The sequence below is a fragment of the Chelonia mydas genome, chromosome 11 (assembly GCF_015237465.2).
Source record: "Chelonia mydas isolate rCheMyd1 chromosome 11, rCheMyd1.pri.v2, whole genome shotgun sequence".
Taxonomy (NCBI): Eukaryota; Metazoa; Chordata; order Testudines; family Cheloniidae; genus Chelonia; species Chelonia mydas.
In genome coordinates, this window is record NC_051251.2 from 21,241,011 (window position 1) to 21,254,893 (window position 13,883).

At 36.6% G+C, this 13,883-nt stretch overlaps 1 protein-coding gene across 1 annotated transcript in view; it reads right to left on the reverse strand.

Moving 5' to 3' along the window:
• Positions 1-13,883, reverse strand: part of LRP1B (LDL receptor related protein 1B) — a 1,293,242-nt gene that overhangs the window by 328,448 nt on the left and 950,911 nt on the right. The window contains 2 exon segments of the mRNA XM_043525164.1: positions 6,640-6,844; positions 8,073-8,262. Of these exon segments, the coding sequence (XP_043381099.1) occupies positions 6,640-6,844; positions 8,073-8,262 (395 nt within the window).

The following is a 13,883-nucleotide window of genomic DNA, read 5'->3' on the forward strand; positions in this document are numbered from 1 at the left end:
GATGACCGAGACAAGGACAAGAGAGCTATCTCCTCAAAAGCATGAAACAGAACAAAAAACAAAACAAAAACAAACACACACACACACACACACCTTGGGCAGAAATGTTTCTGGAGTTCTAAGGACAACATTTTCCTCAAGAGAAGTGCAGCAGATTCTCATATAGAAAGAAGTGCTAATTCTGAATCCCTGCATTTCGAAGGAAATGACAACTAGAAAACCAGTCTGTGGGCTTGTCTAATTTAGCCATTATGATTGACCTTGACATCTAAAGATCCTCAGTTGAGGAATACAATGTATGGACACAAAGAATACTGCTAGGGCTGGTACCTATCTTTCTATGGTGCTTGGTTGTAAGACTCCGTCCAAATCATCCTGGATAAACTTTAGTGTAACTGGGATTGCCAGATGTGCTCCGCATAAATATAATTTTCTGGTTGAGTTCTGTCTGGGTATCAAAAGTGAATCAATGAGGCTAACAGAAAACCCTTCATGATTTCCATTTCTCTTTGAATACTCAGGCTAACTGCATGTGGTCCAGGTCCAGATGAATAAAGGGTTCCTCTTTCAGGAGATCTAGTCTATCCTGCAAGTGCAGTGGAGGTTCCTTAGCTGTTTCTATCAAGTCCAAAAAATATCTCTGCTGGGTGAGTGAAGGACTAGCAGGATGATCCTCAGTGCTCTTTGCTTCTTCTATTTCACAAATCTTTTTACATGTGCACAAGATTCTCTCTGCCTGGGACATTAATTCCATTACTTGTAAGAGATGTTTCAACCTCTGGTTACTTCCTGATTGTGGAAAGGATATGAATTCATGCTTCAGATCATAATTCAACCTCTAAGCAATAAGGTTTAGGAGTAAAATTTTTCTGTGGGCAGAATATTGCCTAATTGCCTGCTACAGGGTTCCAGGAACCTCCTCCAGAGTGGCTAGAACTAGTCACTATCAGAGATAGCAAACTGGCCACTGGTGTTAATTTTCATGTTCTTGTTCAGACTCACCCAACAGTATTGCTTAATGAACCAAAAGTATATGTTGTCTGAGCTTGTGGGAAATCATATGGCACAAACTGTGAATTTGAGAAAGTCGATGCTTTCCTTTTTCTGGGTGAGGGCCCGTGATCCCTAAGTTATCTCTTCTTCTTGTTATGCAACCCAACTAGAAATGCTTGTTTCCACAGTGAGTATGCAAGGGTGAAGAATGAACACTAGATTGGCATTCAGCGCTTTCCTTATACTTATCTACCCCACAAAAGAATATTCAGACTTGATTTGGGAATTACATCTGATTTTGCATTGCAATCTGGTGATAGGAATGAGATATAAAATAAAAGCAAAAATTAAAATACTATTATCTGTTACCCTAATAAATACAAAGCATATTTAGATTTTTTAAGCAATTAAGATATTCCTTACCAATATAAATACCAAGTTAGATCCATAACCCAGTTTTACATTATGCTATAAAATAAAAATATCCCAGCCACTTATTATATTTTAATTATATTAGTAAAATAATAACTGTGTGGACTTGTATTATACCGTGACTACACTCTCTTAAAATAGTGTAATAAAATAGATTATGACTTTGAGTTTGATGAAAACATTAAACACATGAATAGGCTTGTTAATTTTCAGTATTAGCAAGTAAGATATATGGAATGGAAAGCTATGTTTCACTTTTCAAAACTAAAACTATGTCTAAGCATGTTCACAGAACCTCGTTAGGAAGAAATTGTGCTGTGCTTAGCTTCAACAGTATCACTCCTATTTCCCAGAGATTTCCTTCATCAGTGGATACAGCAGATTCATCTCTTCACATTTTCATATGACTCTGTCATTGTCATCTACTAAGGTTTCCATACAGAAAGTCCCACTCCCATTATAGAACCCTGCCATTCAGACGGCTATAAGCACCTAGTCTAAGCACTGAGTCTTTACCACAATGCTGGTGGTAGTCATAGCCAAGTCCTGGCTGCAGAGGAGGCACCTGGACCTGTTCATGCATGAATTTTAGTAAGATCCCAAACCACAGAAGCAGAACAATGTCATGAAGATTAAAATCCTAGAGATGAAGCAGGACCACAATTTTGAGGTGCTGAACCTACAGTGAGTCTAATGAAGAGTTCCCTTCTTCCCACAAGGCAGATAGCTCACTTGGGAGTGGGCTTAGACATTTTAATAGGTGAGATTCCACATGAGGTATCTCCAGAGGTTTCTGATAAAGTTACAGAACAATCCCAAACTGAATTCAGGATTAGGGTCCTAGTGTCAAGCCAGGAGTTGAGGTTGCTGAAAGAACAAATGAGTCTGAGGAGCATATTCATCCTCCAGATCCCGAGGTGCGCATGATGGATGCCAGTCTTCAGGGATGGGGATCACACTGGGGAAAAGAACAGCATCGGAGATTGTGGGACCATATCATGCAACCACAAAAAAAGGGAAAACAAGAAAAGAAAAGAAACAAAGCACCAACTTTCTATAGCTCAAACAGTCAAGTCTGCCTTCAAAATGTCCAAAGTTACATCAAAAGTGACCACATATTAGTCCAGTCCAATGTCCCCATCACTGAGAAATTTATCTCAATAATCAGGGGTGGGAAACTCAAGTCACAGTACTCTATTCACAGATGATGGAGATAATTTCCTGGGCAAATGTAAACTTAGCTTCCATCAGAGTGGTTCATATAAAGGGAACGCTAAAACAGATGGTGGCCTAGTTCAGCAGGCAATCCATAGAGACATCAGAATGGAACCTGAACCAGCAGGTATTCAGCCTAATAACAAACAGATTCAGCCACCTGAAAGTGGACCTGTTTGGCTATTACAGGCACAGAAAAGCTAGACCAGTATTTTCTCTAATGGTAGTAAATATTCTTCTGGCTTCTTTCAGCTATAAAGAGGTATTCCTCTATTTGGTTACAATTCAGCACATAGTTCAAGAATCCCAGACACCCAAGCATTCCAATTATCCTAATCTTGCTCCACAAAGGTTTGGACACAGAATTTTGACGCAGCACTTTAGAATATCAGGTTTCTGTTTCAGGAGTGTCCTATATGGAAAATCCTCTGGCTCCTTAGTTTCAAGATTTCTAAGGGCTGTTAGGCTAACACTCTTCCCCCAAAGTGAGACTGGCTCTTAGTCCTTCAAGTGCTTACAGTTCCCCTTTGAACTTTTGACATCTGTCACTCCCTTTAACTTGTCCTTCAAAACTTGTTACCATCACCTTAGCTAGGGGAGTTTCAGAGATTGCAGCATTATCCATGCAACTCCATACTGAATTTTCTATAAGGATAAAGTAGTTTTCATAGAGTCCTTTGAACCAAAAGTCAACAAATTTCATGTTTCAAAGAAAATAATCAGTTCTTCAGGGAAATAAAAGTACACTCTACAAGATCCCTAGGAGGTCGAGGCGAGGCTGCCTCATATAGCCTGGGGTGGAGCTATTGGTATAAAGCAAAAGCGCAGCCTCCTACGAGAACTGCTAGGCAAAATTCTCCAACTCTGGTGCACTGGGCATGCACATACCTACGTGGAATACATGGCTGCATCTGTTTGAAGAAATACAAAATAAGGCTGTGCAAGAACCACTAGCAAAATTAAAGTTCTGACACAACTATTGTCACCAAGAACCTATAGTGGTTTGAGGTTTATTTGCTGTTCTCATTTCAAGCAAAAGTTAGTCGCACTTCCTTAATTTAAATTAAATTCAAAAGAGGAAATTTTGACTGAATTAAGACTGCAGATTGTCCCTAGTTAAACATTTAGAAAGAAAATGTATTTCTATAGAGATTTAACAGTAAAATAAAAAAAAGTGTTCTGTAGCACTTTCATGAATGCTAAAAATTCTACAATAAATGCTGTCATATGAACCATATGACATTAATGTTGGGCAGTGCTGGAAATGAGGAGGAGGGTATAGGTGATGATACCAAACCTCTACACCTCACTACTTCTGCCAGCTGTAAACTGGAAAAAGCTGGAGCATACCATAACTTCTGAGGGGTACACAAACACTTACTTTCCAATTCAAGCACTTCTGGTGGGGCTAGGCTCACCTTTAATATCCCAGAAAAAAATGTATATAATATACAAGATACAGAACTAACTAAAAAATAAACTATGGACAGCTCACTCAATCTTATTCATGCTGAGTAGTTCCTGATTCAACTAATAGTTCCACTGAAACTAATGCCAGTGCTCATGGAGGAAAAGAGTAATAAAATTGAGCCCTATGTTAATACAACATTAGGGTGAGATATTTAAACACAAAAGATTTTAGAAAATGCAAAAAATAAGGTTTTCACAGTAACATTATGTACATGGGAGCCCCAATCTTGGTCTGTGTCCTAGCTGTGCTGAGCACAACTTGGGATGGGAAATGCAAGTTCCTGAGGTAAAGTAGAGTGCATCTCTCAATGCTCTGCTCAATGCTGGTTATCCACTGTCTACCCACAACCAGGGATTACTGGGTGCAGTGATGCCACAGACACAAGTATGCTAGGTTCTGTGAGTCTTCTCCATCTCTCTCCACCCGCAGACTTTCTGGATACTTTGCACCTCCAGAGAAGCATAAGGAAAACTGAAAGGGGGCCAAGTTCTGGTATAGGATAGATATACTGTATATCTAAATAGTCTAATTAATAAACAAAAATATGTGTGCATTGTAGCTGAGTTAATGTTACCAGGAGAAATTTAGAGCTTTTGCATTTCCATGAACATTTAGTTTTGAAATATGTAAAGTTAAGTGTTACAATAACAAAAGCGGATTTTTATGGGGGGCAGAGGGTGTTTCTTTTACAGGGAGATTGCATTCAAATCTTTTCTTATTTTCTAAGGAAATGGAAAGATGCAGCTGTCCATTTATGCTAGTCTGCAAGTAGTCCAAACTAGGACTGGAGCACATGGCTCATTGAAACAAATTGGGTGGCAGGGAGGAGAGAGTTCCCACTCTTATTGTTATTGTTTAGCTGCTGCTTTTGTCTTCAGAACTGGATTCACGAGGCAGCGTGTCTGAAAAAGCAACACATGAAGGCAACATAAAAAGATAGAAATATAATTTGCATTTTTGGAAGACTGCTGTGTGTTTTAATGACACATTTACATTTCTCATTTGCACTGTGATGTAACAACAAACATCAGGCTCCGTTAAAATATTAGCAGATACCTAGACCCATGTGATATTTCAATACTTATAATATTTTAATTTAAAATTTTCTGCAAACCTAGCAGTCTATTACACAGTAAGGACTATTTCCAGACAGTTAGTTTGAGGTATGCTTTCTTTTATCTCTCCCTCCACCTCCACCCCCACCCCCACCCCACTCATTTCTGAAGTCTCTCTGGGTCAGAAATACCATAAAAGATGAAAAGGGATTTTTTTTTCAATCTCCAATAAATGTAAAACAGCTAAATGGACTTTTCCTCAATATTTCTAAAAAAAACCAAAACAACTTCATGCAGCAGCCAAATGAGTCAAGTTACAGTCAACTTTCTACACAACCTAACTGTAACTTATAATAGACATATCAGAATGAGAAGTGATATATAGCACTGTATTTTAGGAAATCAGCCATTGTGCTTTAGCAGAGGTATGTTTTGCTTGTTTCATTGTATTTACATATAAAAATAATGCCTTTTAAACACAGAATCTGAAACATGAAAACCTAAATTTAAAATAATCCATGCATACATGATTTGGATAATGACACCAAGAGTACACCTATAAAGTCTGTGGATGGTACCAAGTTGGGAGGGGTTACAAGCACTTTGGAGGACAGGATTAGAATTAGGGTTAGGGTTAGGGAGGGAATAATCAACAGCACAAATACAAAATGAGAAAGGACTACCTCAGAAGGAGTACTGCAGAAAAGGATCTGGGGCTACAATAGATCACAAACTAAATATGAGTCAACAATGTAATACTGTTGCAAACAAAGCAGACATCATTCTGGGATGTATTAGCAGAGAGTTGTAAGCAAGACATGAGAAAATTCTTCCTCTCTATTCAGCACTGATGAGTCTAGAGGAGAGCAATCAAAATGACTAAATGTCTAGACAACATGATCTATGAGGAAAGATTGGAAAAATTGGGTTTGTTTAGTTTGGAGAAGAGAAGACTAAGTGGGGGCATGATAACAGTCTTCAAGTATGTAAAAGGTTGTTAGAAAGAGGAGAGTGATAAATTGTTCTCCTTAACCACTGAGGACATGATGAGAAGTAATGGGCTTAAATTGCAGCAAAGGAGATTTAGGTTACACATTAGGAAAATCTTCCGAACTGGAAGGGTAGTTAAGCATGGGAACAAATTATCTAGGGAACTGTGGAATCTCTGTCATCGGAGGTTTTTAAAAACATATTAGAAAAACACCTGTCACAGCTGGTCTAGATGATACTTAGTCCTGCCTAAAAGTACAGGGGACTGGACTAGATTTATCGAGGTCCCTTCCAGTCCTATATTTCTATGATTCAATTTAGCCATTTTGTTCACGAATAAAAACTAATGGAGAATTACTGATTCATCAATCTACAGGCAGATACATAAGATCCTGATTTGGTAAATCTAAACTTTGGCTGTTTTAGAGAGACTACCCAAAAAGTACATATTCCATATATCAATATTTTTGTTTGTTTACTTACATATCTCTGTGACCCATCATATTCACACCTCTCTATTTTTCCCAGGCTGCCATCTGAAAAGTAGAGTTTCTCTGCACTGTGATCAATGGTAAGTCCATTTGGTGTGAGGATATCAGTACTGATAATAACCTGTGCATTTTTCCCAGAAAGGGTAGCTCTCACGATGCTTGGATGCTGCTCATTCCAGTTAGTCCAAAACATTAAACTGTATTAACATCAAAATAATAATAAAAAGCTGTAAGCTAACCTTGTCTTTATTTTACTTCCTATGTTAATTCCACTTATAAGTTAAGAATGTGAAAACATGTACCTTCAAATATAGTTATAGTTTATATAGTATTTCCAATTAAATTATAATAAAAATCAATTATTGCAGTTTATTCTGTTTTAATGAGTGCTCTGGCATTCTTTTGGTCTAATATTTTAAGTAGTGCACCTTTCTCCAAGTTATGAGAATCAATTATTTCTAACAAAGGATAACAAGTATGACAGTCAATAATTTTCAGATTATAGTAGATCCTTGACTCAAATGCAAGCATGGACTTTGTCTTCCCACAAATCTTTTGAGTTTTTATCCTCAATTCTGTCACCTGTTTTTTTCTAAACCAGGGAAAATCCATCTATACAAGGCCCTCCCCAGGTCACTTATGCCCTGTAGTGAGGCTGTGAGAGACATGCTACATGGAGAGTAGATGCAGAAATACTGCAAATGGGGTCTGCTTACACAGACTTTAGTGGATGATGTATATTTCACAACAAGAACATACCTCCCAATTTACATAAAGTTACTTCAGAATCTATGCTACGTTACTGACTGAAATGACATGTTTGGCTATTTAGGTTCTAATGTGCCCTAAGAGAAGTTCAATTAAAGAGAGAGAGAGAGAGAGACTTGACTCTCAATGGTACATGTCCTCCTAAGACACAGCAATTTTTAAAAATTCTACCTTTACAAGTCTAAATTTAGGCACCCATTTGCCCTTTGACTAGGTCATTTGCATGGACACATACACTAGTAACACAAGAAATCGAAGTTTTATTTTAAGACTGTAAAATATTTGTATTTCCAGCTTTTACTTAAGAAATTTGAACTGTATATTACAGAAGCGAACAGCTCAATGGAGAATACTTATCCTTTCTGTTCTACTGTAACTATTTCAGGCAGGTTTTCTTATTTTTTCAAACATCAGCTTGAAGGGTTTTTGGTGACGCATAGCACAAAAATATTTGAGCATGATCTAAAAGATTATTTAGATTAAATGAGACATTTTAGGATTTCTGGAAATGCTTTCAAAAATAAAAGCATGAAATTAGGCATTTGCCTGATCTTCAAAAGTGCTGAGTACCACAGTTTTCACTTACACGAATGGGAGATCGTCGATGCTCAGCACTTTTGAACATTCAAAAACCAGTAATATAGATGTGGTACATACTTTTGGCATTCATCAAGAGCTAATACATGTGGATGATCATCTTCAGACATTGTTATTACTGCCTCCCTGTTGAAAGCCCCTTGTCGTTTCTGGTCAACTGTATGTCTTGTGATAGATGATGTAGTAGAGCTGGTCCAATAGAGAGTATCCCAAGCTCTATGATAGGCAAGTCCTTCCACAGAACCTACATCTGATAAAGACAATTAGAAAGAAAATAAATTACTTCTTGCTATCAAAGAAAGGGATTTTTTTTCTAAATAGTACTTGTTGAGTAACACAGTGGTTCAGATATTTTAACTCTTCCCATTTCCCACTTTTTTTATTCCAGCGTCACACATTGAGATCCAGAAAGATTAAATGATGTATCTTAGGTCACACACAAAGTTTGTTGTGGAGCTGGGCTTGAAATCCAGATCTCTTGTGTCCCACTATAGTGTGTTAAACAGAAGATAATTTCCCCCCCTGTACACAGTCATTCCTCTCTTATCTTACTAACTTTCAAACTAAAATTGTTGGCAGTATCTTTAAGCTTATATATATATATATATATAAGATATATATTTTCCAAGAAACACATTCTCCGTCCCAGATTTTAAAGTTTCCTATCACTCCGATGCAAACAAATGGTACAATGGGCGTTGGAGGTGATGGAACTGCAACAACACACCAGGGAAGGAAAATAAAGAATGGATTTATCTAACTTTCCATCTAACTCATAACATCCACAACAACAGGAAACTTCAGTTAAGTCCCTTCCTCTTCCCATTGTTTACTTATAACCTGATTTTAAGATTCGCTGTGCACTCACAATTTCCACTGAAATCTATGGAGGACTTATAAAAATCAATCCATTAAACATTTCATTATCAGTTTAAAAAAAATAAAGTAAAACCATTGAAGAATAAGCAAATATCATCTGCAAATATTAAACTTATATGATACAGAACACCCGTGAACTGTTAAATCCATTATTATATTTTCAGTACAATACTGCCAGCCAATATTTTAAAAATTGGGACCTTTTATGCAACCAGTAGTCAAGTGAAAGTCTACAACTGACACTGAAGGCAGAGTAAGCTCACCTTTTTTGCTAATTATACTTATTATTAAACGGTATCTGAGTTCATATGTTATAAATGTAGATATCCATTTGCATTAATGAATGAATTCTTTTTTTTCCAATGTTAACTGATTGTTTGTTTTCATATCTGAAAATGTTTAGAAAAACCTTCTGCATCAAAATACATTTTTTTAAACAAGCTACTGTACTGTGCTCTTTCATCCTACATGAAAAATATGAGGAAGAAACAAAAGCAAATTAAATTAATAGCCAGCTAAGGAATACCTTTAATGCTGTCAAGAAAAGATAAATTGTACACTACCGATTCCAATAAATAAAAGTGACACTGGCAGAAACTGGAGTAATTATTTCTTACTATTGTGTTCCCAATCACTAAGACAACATAACTGATACTCTGATTCTTTATCTATTTAGTGTTTAACACAAAAACAGTTTTAGGCAGAAAGTTAGATGCAACATATTACATTTCTAGATTTTCCTTCAATGGCTCATTTTATAAAATGCAGTATTTATTAACTTGATTATTATTTTTTATATTTGGCATTGTAGAGGGTATTATTTTCATCCTGCAAGTAATATATAGAAAACAGACACTCACCAAAGTAAGTTCATTTACTTTATCTACAGTAGTTCATACACACAAGGCAACAAAAAAGTATTAGCTATGAATGTGTCACTTTCACTGATTCATTCAATATTTTTTCAAAAGTCTCCAGAGGTGATCCTGGCAATTACAGGCCAGAAAGTCTATCTCCAGTACCAGGCAAACTGGCTGAAACTCTAGTCAAGAACAGAATTATCAGACACAAAGATGAACACGATATATTGGGGGAAGAGTCATTCTGGCTTTTCTAAAGGGAAATCATGCCTCACCAATCTATTAGAATTCTCTGAGGGTGTCCACAAGCATGTGGACAAGGAGGTCCAGTTGAGATAGTATACTTGGACTTTCAGAAATCCTTTGACAAGGACCCATGTAAAAAAGCTCTTAAGCAAAGTAAGCAGTTATGAGATACCGGGGAAGGTCCTTTCATGGATCAGTAACTGGTTAAAAGACAGGAAACAAAGGATAAGTGAGAATAAATGGTCAGTTTTCGCAGTGGAGAGAGGTAAATAGCAGGGTCCTCCAAGGATCAATATTGTTCAACATATTCATAAATGATCCTGAAAAGGGAGTAAACAGTGAGGAAGCAAAGTTTGCTGATGATACAAAATTACTGAAGATAGTTAAGTGCAAAGTGGACTGTGAATAGTTACAAATGGATCTCACAAAATTGAGTGACTGGGCAAGAATTTGACAAATGAAATTCAACGTTGATCAGTGCAAAGTAATGCACATTGGAAAACATAATCCCAACTATACATACAAAATGAGAAGGTCTAAGTCAGCTTTACCACTCAAGAAAGAGATGTTGCATCATTGTGGGTAGTTCTCCGAAAACATCTGCTCAACATATGCCACATCAGTCAAAAAAACTAACATAATGTTAGGAATCGTTAAGAAAGGATTAAATAATAAGAAACAACAATGTCATAATGTCACTATGTAAATCTATGGTTCACCCACACTCTGAATACTGCATGCAGTTTGCATCACTCCATGTCAAAAAAGACACATTAGAATTGGAAAAAGTACAGGAAATGGCAACAAAATTATCTAGGGTAGAGAATAGCTTCCATATGAGGAACGATTGAAAAGACTGGGACTGTTCAGCTTAGAAAGAGACAACTAAGGAGGGATATATGATAGAGGTCTATAATATCACAAATGGTGTGGAGCATTTGAATAAAGAAATGTTATTTACCGCTTTGCATAATATGAGAACCAGACGTTACCCATGGAAATTAATAGGCAGCAGGGTTAAAACAAGCATAAGGAAGTCCTTCTGCAAACAACACACCATCCACCTACGGAAGTTGTTGCCTTCCCAGGGGATGTTGTGAAGGCCAAAATTATAATTGGGTTAAAAATAAAATAAGATAACTTCGTGGAGGATAGGTCCAGCAATGGCTATTTAGACAAGATGGCCATGAATGCAAGCTTAGAGCCATGTTCTGTCCCTAAATCTCCAAGTGCCAGAAGCTGGGACTGGATGACAGTGGATAGACCACTTGATAATTGCCCTGTTATGTTAATTCCCTCTGAAGCATCTGACACTGGCCACTGCTGGAAACAGAATATTGGGCTAGATGAACCATTGGTCTAAGCAGTATGGCCATTCTTATGTTCTTATTGATCTACTTTTCTAAAATTTCTCCCTCTGACTAGCTTTCTCAGAGCTTCTCCTAGCTAAACTTTCATGCCATGTCAGCAAGGAACCACTTGTATCTCTATGGAGATAAACATATGATATTCACTTATGGTCAATATATTTCCTCGGTTACTGCAGTACATAAAGAGGATATATGTTCAAGAGGCCTTTCATTTTCTTTTTATAAGGGATAGTGACCTCACAGAATACTTTATTACAATATGGTTCCAGCTTATGTATATGGATCTATTGAAGCAAATATTACAAAAAAGGATAATTAAAAGCCCATAATTTTGCTCCTCTGAAGATATATATATAATTAAGATGGATTTTTACTCTTGGGTCTTAGCTGCCTAAAACAAGATAAGAAAAAAATCAATTCTAGCATATCTTGTTATTTGGCTTTCTAATAATGTCTCTACTACTCCTTCCAGATGGCTTGGACAGTCTTGTTTTATAGACTGGAGGAAGTGCAAGGGCTTTTAAGGAAACATTGGGATGTTGGTCCTGCCTATCTGACCTGACAACCTGAAAAAAGATTTATTCCAAAGCTGTAGCAATTTAAAAAACAACAATATAATTGAAAATTCAACCCTCATGAGAGACAGGACTCAAACATTAGTGAAGACATTACTAGAAAAGAAAATTACAAAGAAAGAAATTTTTTCATTCTTCTGAATAACTTCTCCACTAATCTTCACTGATTGAGACAGAATAATGCAGTAATAAAAAAGACGGAACAATGCAGGGGTGGATTTTAGGAGAAAAAGCCCTAAGAACAATCACAGGAACCCACAGGAAAGAGACTACTGATTGAAGCACCTTCCATCTAAAGGAGATGTCAGAATATACATGAAGGTTGGGCTTGCCTTTGGTGATTGGGTTTCTTGAGGTTGTATATGCTTTTCCTATAAAACAACAAATATGTCTGACAAATGAAGTGATAGAAGAATTTTTGTGTTTGTATTTTGAGTAAAAAAAAATGAAATTTATTTCTGTACTGCTTATTTCAATTTAGTAGGATCCTCTCAAAAGCTATGCTCTCAGGTGTAAGTTGAGAGATTCTGGATACCAAAACAGGCCTTCAGACAAAAGGTTCTTCTTGGAGGTAGAGGCAGTTTAGGAAGTTGAATATCTAATGTCTCCCCAATCAGTTAAAAAAATTACTCTTTCTAAAATTTTGTTCTGTTCAATATATTGAAATTTCTCTGAATTTCAGACACAATTTCTGACCACTGGTTTGTGAGCATAGATTTTACCTCAAGAAAGGAAGGGACTTAACTATTGTTTTCTGTAAATCACTGATTTTGTGAATTAGACAGAAAGTAACGTTTTGCACAGGTAATCCACAGCTAATTAAATTGCCCATTAAAGCTATAGGTAGCCAGTACCAAAGAGAAAAGCCCAAGGGTTTCTCTACTTCATGACAGGGACCAGCCCTGAAGCCACCTTTGTTCCCTGCCCTACCCCCACAAAATCTAAGCAGACATGACAGTTCTGCGGCAACTCAGAATAGGGTCCTATGAATTTTGACATACAAAGATAAAATGCAGTACAAATATTTATCAAATAAATGTTATTCAAGTGTTAGAACAAAGACTCCTGGAAAGCTATGCCATGGTGCCATCTATGGAAATATGCAATCTATTTTACCATAAGACAAAGACTACAGTTGGTGAAAAAAATCTTACCATATTTGTAAAAGATATGATTTAAATGGCAAAGAACTTATGAGAGAGTGATGAGAATGTTTCATCTAAAGGAGGGCAGATTTCATACAGTTTTAACAGAAAAAATGAAGGAAACATCAATATAAAGATGATACCAAGAGACCATTACTAGGGGGATTTTGAACAAAAAGATGATCAGAGGTGGAGGAAAAAAAAAACTCCTGAAGAAATTTCAGCAACAGAATCTCCTAGTAATATAGCCTGCAATAAAAGAACCTCCAGTGAAGTTTTTTTTTTTTTTCCAGCTAACCAATTTTAGGGAATTACCCACTAAAGACAACTCTCTTGAAGGAAGAAGCTCTCTTGAAATAACATCACAACATTAGGCAGTCAAAAGTTAAGCAGACAAAAAGTTCAGCTGACAAGTTTGTAGGTGAGAATTATATTTACATAAGTATCACAAAGGGAATTAGCGAAATCATTATATTTTGCTTCCCTCAATAATAATCAAGCACTAGCACCTGGAGGAATCTGATACGTTTGACTTAAAGACAAGAAACAGAAACTATTTATAGTACAAAAATTGTCTCAGCTACAGATCAATATCAAACACATCAGGTGAACCTTATAAGTAGCACAGACTGTGGTCTACTGATACTTGAGTAATTTCCTTATTTGTCACCATGCACCTTTTGTTTCATCAAGTTTTTACCCATGAAATGGAATGCCCTCTCATGACAAGCATAAGGCACTCACACCTTTAAAAAGTTCAGTCCATTAAGTGCAAAATTACAGAGGAGGCTTTTTT